Here is a 7,713-nt window from a genome sequence, read left to right as displayed (position 1 = left end):
TCATTTATAGCATTCCGGATGATGTTTACTTGGATCCCTTGGTTAAGAGGACATTCCCCTGGTTTCTCAAGATCTTTTTCTCTTTGTAATTAATATGTAATCTGTAGGAAGATACTTTGAGATTATGTAAATATCCTGCTCCCCAGCAAACTTCCACCCAATGATTTTAGCATTTATTGTTGATTCTTGCCTAGATCAACTAATGCCATGATGGTTACAAAAAGGGTGATTTTTTTCTAACTCTGTTATTGGGTAGATGATTAGGAGTGCAATTGCTGGGTCATATGGAAAGATCCCCCCCCAATTTTTTTTATTGCCGTAAAATACACACAACATAAAATGTACCATCTTGACCATTTTAAGTGCACAGCTCAATGACATTAAGTACATTCACACTGTTGTGCAACTGTCCCCACATCCACCTGAGAACTTTTCATTTTGTGAAACTGAAACTCTGTTGCCATTAAACACTAACTCCGCCTCCCCTTCCCCTCTCCCCCTTCGTTGCCCCTCCCCCCCATTCCCCCAGCTCCTGTCTCTATGGATTTAAGATCATTCCTTGCTGACACTCTCATCACTCCAGGTTGGGCCAGCAGCCCGAGTCCCTTGGATGTCTCTGACAGGTCCCCCTCCTTTTCCGAGCACTACCTTCCTTTCTGACCCACTAACGTGTTAGCACCCTGTTCATCTTGCACTCTTCCTGCCCCATTCCCTCCCTCCCTCTTTTTTTTTTTTTTTTTTTTTTTTTAAGGGAGTGATACTGAGAAGCCAAGATCTAGCTGTTTGATGTGCTCATTGCTGTTCGGGAGTCTCAGTGGACAGAGTCAGGAAATAGGTTTTTGTTTAAATTATGAGTCCACGCTGACACTTTCATCCTGTTCTAGTCCTGGGGGGGTCTTCCCCGGTTCCCCATTTCATATTTACATCTTTCTCTTACAATGAAGACCTGGCTTTTACTATCAATACACTTGATACTGTGCTCAGTCCCATAACTCACACGATAGTTTCAGAATCACTAACTCCATACCACTCCCAAAAACATGTCTGCTAAACAAAGTTCCAAATCTCTGCAGTTCCTTTTGTCTTTAGAGCGAGTGCTCGGGTCCAAAAGTTGCACCAGGTTGGTTCTTTTCTACGTCTGTGCAGTCATGTTTTTCATTTGAAATGCAATTAGGTTCATTTGTTTCCTATTCTTAAAGCTCTTTTTCTCCATCCTTGTTGATTGGATTTTATTGTTGACGATAGGAAGCATTAACAAAGTTTAAAAACAATGCAAAGAGGGACACTCTGAGGTATCATTCCCTCCTCTTTTCAATTTCAATCCCACCCATCTGTTGTAGGTAACCTATCTCATTGGTTCCTGGTTTATCTTTCCTGTGGGTTTTTCTTTCTTTCTTTTCTTTTTTTTTTTTTTTGCAAAAATGAGTGGATAAGTGTATATTTTATCCCCCTTTCTTTATTGCACAAAAGGTACCACACAACCTGTGCTCTTTTGTACTTAACAGTATGACCTGGAAATCACTCCATTCACAGAGATCGTCCTTGTTCTTCTTCACGGCTGCTTAGTGCTACACTCTGGGTACAGCATAAACTATCAGCTTCTCTCTGTATACAGACTTTTGGGGTGCTTCTAATATTTTGCATTTACAAATAACAATGAATAACCTTCTGTGTGTATGCTTGTGTTATTAGAGCTGTGTGTCCGGGGCTGATTCTAGAGGTGGCTTTTCTTCTGCAGCCTGGGGCTGATGGTAAGATTAAATAAGGTATGAGGCACAGATAGCCTTCCTCCTGGGCAGCAGGTTCTTGATGGGAGAGGTCACTGTTGGACAGCTCCACCTCGTTAGTCAAACTTTGCTCACTCACAGCATTTTACTTTTGTCCTGAATTTGCTTTCCAGACCTGGGGTCAGGGGCTCAGCTGGGATCAGGGTTTAGTCAGGGTTGGGGCTCAACTAAAGTTGGGGCTCAGCTTGGGATCAGGGCTCAGTCCAGGGCTGGGGCTCAGCCCGGGTCATAGGTCAGTGTCATGGTCAGCTTATCATTGGCTCAGCCCGGGTCAGGGTTTATCCTGGGATCAAAGCTCAGGCTAGGGTCAGGGCTCAGCCTGGGATCAGGACTCAGGATCAGGGCTCAGCCTGGGATCAGGTCTCCATCCAGGGCACAGGCTTAGCCTCAGAACATGCAGTGTGTCCCTGTCCTAATAAAATCTGCGTCGGGTGGTCCCTTGTGAGGCTGGCAATGAGGGTGGACTACTGCTACTTCGCGGAGTGGTACATGGGAAAGACTTGGCTGCGTTTCCCACCCTACGCCTGGCCTCAAACCCCAGCTACCTACGCAGCTTCCTGTGTAGCCCTTCCTCTTACAACCTCCCCTTCAGATATGTTTCTGCTTGGTCACATCTAGTGACAAGATGCCACTGCCTCCCTGAGCAGCACCTCGATCGGAGCTTCCCTGTAACTGTCCTTCTCCCAGAGCTGAACAGTGAACAAAGGGAGGAGTGCTGGTCAGGGACCGTGGGCACCGGGGCCGACCTCCTGCCTTCTTCCTACCCTTCCTCTCGTGGGGACACTGGTGCCCCTTGCAGGCCTGGTGAGGGAGGCTGCGTCCGCCCCCCCCAGGCCCCAGGATGGGGCTGTGCCTCCCCTTGTAGGCCCCCCAGGGTCGACTCTACTCCATGAATTCCCCCCACTTCCCACCCCCACCTGGAGCCCACGCCTCAGTCCTCAGCCATCTCAGGTTGAGTCAGCCTGAGCCAGGTCAGGATGGACATGGGGGGTAGGATGAACCCCCACTTTTCCTGTGAGCCCCTCTCCCCCAGAGGTGAGAGGCTGCCCTGGGTGGGAGTCCCCAGCTCTGCTCCTAGTAGGGCCAGCTCAGCAGGCAAGAGAGACAACTGAAGTCTGGTAAGGAGGGTCCTGGCCCCAGGGACCCACGTGTGTCTGTAGGTGGGTGTTCACCTCCTGTTGTGTGACCTGGACAGTGGGTACTGCCTCTCCAGGCCTCAGTTTCCCGTCTGTGGACAGGTGTACTGCAAGTGTCCTGGCTCTGTCATAGGGATAAAATGGTGTGCATCCACTCCTTTGACAAGGTAGCTGGTGACGCTCAGGATCACGTGTGTAGTCACTTGGCACACATTATTAAGTACCTACTGTGTGCCAGGCACAGTTAGAGCAGTTGGGGAGACAGTGACGGAACGGCCAGGTCCTGGAGGGAGTCGCCCAGCCAGGAGCCGTGGCAGGTGCAATTGCAGGGGTTCTTTCGAGGAACAGAGGGGACAGAGGCGGGGGTCCTGAAGCAGGTGGGGCCGCAGCACGCTCCTGGGGCCAGGGTGGGAGCCGACCGTTGGTATGCCCCTCCCCTCCCAGGCCTCACCCTCACCCTGGGGGTACCTTGAACATAACAGGAAATTTCAAATAACAGGAAACCAAGACCGGCAAGTGTGCAGCTCCACCCTGCTTGGGGCCAGCCACTCTGGGCCTCACTCTGCCCTGGGGGACTGCCATGAACAGCACGGGGTCCCTGGCGGAGGCCCTTGAGGCCTGCCAGCAGCTGGCAGCCGGCGGGCACAGCCAGCTCATCATCCTGCACTACAACCACTCAGGCCGGCTGGTGGGGCGGACCGGGTCTGAGGACAGGGGCCTGGGGATTCTGCAGGGGCTCTTCGTGGCCATAAGCTGCCTGGTGGTGCTGGAGAACCTTCTGGTGCTGATAGCCATCGTGACCCGCATGCGGTCACGGCGCTGGGTCTACTACTGCCTGGTCAACATCACGCTGAGTGACCTGCTCACCGGCTTGGCCTACCTGGTCAACGTCCTGCTGTCCGGGGCCCGAACTTTCCACCTGGCACCGGCCACCTGGTTCCTGCGGGAGGGCGTGCTCTTCATGGCTCTGGCCGCCTCCACCTTCAGCCTGCTGTTTACCGCCGGTGAGCGCTTCGCCACCATGGTGCGGCCAGTGGCTGAGAGCGGGAACACCAAGAAGGTCCGCGTCCTGGGCTTCATCGGGCTCTGCTGGCTGCTGGCCGCCCTGCTGGGCCTGCTGCCCCTGCTCGGCTGGAACTGCACGTGTACCTTCCAGAACTGCTCGAGCCTGCTCCCGCTCTACTCCAAGGCCTACATCCTCTTCTGTGTGGTCATCTTTGGCTGTATCCTGGCCACCATCACGGTGCTGTATGGGGCCATCTTCCGGGTGGTCCGGGCCAACAGGCAGACGGCCTCACGCGCCCCATTGCGTCGCAATGCCCGCCGGCTGCTCAACACGGTGCTCATGATCCTGGTGGCCTTCGTGGTCTGCTGGGGTCCACTGTTTGGCCTGCTGCTGGCCGACATCTTTGGCTCCAACATCTGGGCACAGGAGTACCTGAGGGGCATGGACTGGATCCTGATGCTGGCCGTGTTCAACTCGGCCATCAACCCGCTCATCTACTCCTTCCGTAGCCGGGAGGTGTGCCGGGCCGTGCTGGGCTTCCTCTGCTCTGGGTGTCTCAGCCTGGGCCTGCGAGGGCCTGGGGACTGCCTGGCCCAGGCCGCCGAAGCCCACTCTGGGGCCTCTACCACCGACAGCTCACTGAGGCCCAGGGACAGCTTTCGGGGCTCCCGGTCGTTCAGCTTTCGGATGCGGGAGCCCCTGACCAGCATCTCCAGCGTGAGGAGTATCTGAGCCACAGCTGCGGAGGGTGGCCCAGCCGCCAGTACATGCCCACGCAGGCCCTCCTCCCAGCCTGCAGGAGGCCCAGGACGGGTGGCCAGGTGCCTGGGAGCCTGCAGGGAGGCAGCAGGCGGCTGGGATGGAGAGGAGGGAATAGGGTAACCAGACAGGTGTCCCAAGGCCCTGTGGTGCTTCCCGGAGCCCCCAGGTCTGCTAACACCAAGTGGGTGTTTCATGGTCTCCTCAGAGAAGGAGGCGACCGCTTATTGGAACAGAGAGTGCCCTGGAGTGGGGACACATGGGGTTGCTACATATGCCCCTGACTCCTGTGTAATTCTGGGGAAATCCCGGCCCCTCTCTGGGCCTCAATGGGGCTCCCAGGTGGCAAGGGGCAGGCTGTGGGGTCGCTGCCCTGGCAACATGGAAGTTTAATGATAGTATGAGATGTCTCAGCCTCCCTCTTATTCATGTGTGTGTAGAGGAACGATGGCATGGGGGCTGTGCGTTTGCTGGGATGGTGCAAGGAGGCATGTCTGTGGCCAGGGAGGGCCTTGGCTGTGTGCTTGGGAGGGTGTGGTTGTGAGGGCACAATGGGTTGTGCCTGTGTGCAAGTGCTGGCATGTCTATGTGTGCACAGACATCTCTGTGTGTGGCAGGCCTCTGTGTGTGTCTGAGGTTATGTGTGTGCACACCTGTCTGTGACCAGACCACTCCGCCCAAAGTGTGTGAGCGTTACAAGGCTGCCAGGTGGGGGGGGACAGGCAGCGACAGTTGACACCCGCGCTTTCTTGTTCACTTCCCCTTTCCCTACCCCATCTGTCATCTTGGGCCATCCAGCAGCCTTCCTCCTCCACGTCTGAGCTCTGCATCTCTTGAGAACCCTGTCTGGGAGCCAGCAGAGGTCTGGTCCTGCTGGCCTCAGGAAACTCACTCCTCTAGAGTTCCCTTTGGCACTAACTGCCTTGCCTTTCCCCATCTGTAAAATGGGCTGGTAACAGGCAGAACCCACAGCACAAGGTTGTTGGTACATGCTCAGTGCTTGCCATGGTGCATGGCATCCAGTGTGCCCGACAAAACATCCAACATTGGCTGAAGGCTCTACATCTGTCCAGGCTTGTACATGGCTACTGAGAGCTTGATAAGTGGCCAGGGCAACTGAAGAACTGAATTTTGAATTGGTTTCCATTTAAATAGCCCTTGGGACTCGAGACAGCCGTATTGGACAGTGCAGGTACTCACCCTCAATACACGGCCATCTTTGGCTAATAGAACATTCTCTCACTTGATCCTCCCAGGACCGAACCATTGTCTGCGGGTCTTTCTGCCTCCATCTTGCCAAGTTCTTGGGGCAGCACCCTACCTCTGGTCTTGGTCTGCATGAAGGGGGTTGTGGTGACTGGAAACCATTTACTGCACCATCTAGTATAGCAGCCACTAGCAACGTGCAGCTACTTATAATGAACCAAAATGAAATGAAATTTAAAAATTCAGTTTTTTAGTGTCTCGGTTGGCTGGAGCTGCTGCATCAAGGTACCACAGACGACGGGGCTTAAACAGCAGACATTTATTCTCTGCTGGTTCTGGAGGCCAGAAGTCTGACATCAGGTGCCGGCAGGGTTGGCTCCTCCCGAGGCCGTGAGGGAGCGTCTGCTCCTAGATGGTAGGGCTGCTGGCAATCTTTAGTGTCCCTTGGCTTGTAGACGCATCAGCCCCATTTCTGCCTTCATGTTCACATGACGTTCTCCCTGTGTGCCTGTCTGTGTCCTAATTTCACCTTTTTATAAGGACACCAGTCATTGGATCAGGGTCACCCTACTCCTGTATGACCTCATCTTAACTCACTACATCTATGACCCCATTTTACAATTTGGACATCCGGGGAGTTAGGATTTCAACCTATATATATTCAACCCATAGCAGTCCAGCCACCATATTGGAAGTACTCACTGATGACATGTGGCTTGTGGCTACTGTTCTGGACACTGTAGATACAGACACGGCTGGATAGAGTTCCTGGCATGTATATGGGTGCATAATAAGCTGGAATACTTCTTATGTTTTCATGATGCCTGTTCCAGGTGTGTTTATCTGGGATGGCAGTAGGTGGGGGAGAAGAGTTGGTGGAATTTGGGGTGAGTGGAGCTTGGGGTGCCCCAAAACTCTCAGCCTGTGTTCTGGGCCTGTGTTCCGCTGGACAGCCCCATCTGCCCTGCCCATTCTTTGGGTCTCAGCTTTAGCATCACCTCCTCCAGGAAGTCTCCCCTGATTTCTCCTCCTCCCTAGACCTCCTCCGGACTCCCACAGCTGCCTATGTGTCCCAGTGCAGCTCCGATCACCCTTGGTTACCCATCTGTCTCCTCCTTTGGACTGTAAGCTCTGTGATAGTGGAGATTGTTGCAATGTCTGGGTCATTGCTGTATCCCCAGCACCCAGTACAGGGCCCAGCACACAGTAGGTGCTCAGTGACCTAGAGCTCTGGAAACACTGGACCCAGCAGCATTTCCTCCACTGAGTCTCAGCCCTCCTTGACAGTGGTGGAATTGTCCCCCCCAAAATCCTGACTTCTGCTTGGTAGATGGCTCAGGCTTCTGTAACCCGTTACTGTTCCCCAGCTGTGCTGGACACCACAGACCTCAGCTTCCTTATCTGTCAAATGAGCATATTGATAGGCCCTGCCCTCCTGGGATGTTCATAAAGCAAGGCATAGAAAAACCCTTAAACTATTATGTGTATACTTTTAAATGAATAATAATAACAAAGGCTTATATATCACGTGGTGCCTGGCATTGCAGTCACCTTTGTATTAACTCATTTGATGCCCACAAAACTTCTCCATTAACTCCGTTTTACAGATGGAGAAACTGAGATCCAGAGAAATTAGGTAACTTACTCAAAGTCACACAATGGGAAGCAGCAGAGCTGGGATTCACACCCAGGCAAGTGGCTTCTTGATCCCTGCTTGTTACTACCTCTCGAATGAATGAATGAATGAACCAGTTCTTTTCCTCCTTGGAAAACTCAGAACAAATGTTCCATTTCATTCTTTGGGCTGCCTGTGGTTTCA

General features: G+C 53.1%; 1 protein-coding gene across 1 annotated transcript; it reads left to right on the top strand.

Annotated features, from left to right (window-relative positions):
* Nucleotides 1-3,488: 3,488 nt before the first annotated feature.
* S1PR4 (sphingosine-1-phosphate receptor 4) lies at nt 3,489-4,661 on the top strand (the record flags this gene model as incomplete). The annotated part of the gene is made up of 1 exon (XM_081076964.1): nt 3,489-4,661. Exon 1 carries the CDS (start codon nt 3,504-3,506, stop codon nt 4,659-4,661), a length of 1,158 nt encoding a protein of 385 aa, XP_080933090.1. The 5' UTR covers nt 3,489-3,503.
* Nucleotides 4,662-7,713: the final 3,052 nt, after the last annotated feature.

This window comes from Rhinolophus hipposideros (assembly GCF_964194185.1).
Source record: "Rhinolophus hipposideros genome assembly, chromosome: 16".
Lineage (NCBI taxonomy): Eukaryota > Metazoa > Chordata > Mammalia > Chiroptera > Rhinolophidae > Rhinolophus > Rhinolophus hipposideros.
Note: the sequence above shows the minus strand (reverse complement) of the source record. Positions and strands in the feature narration are given on the sequence as shown.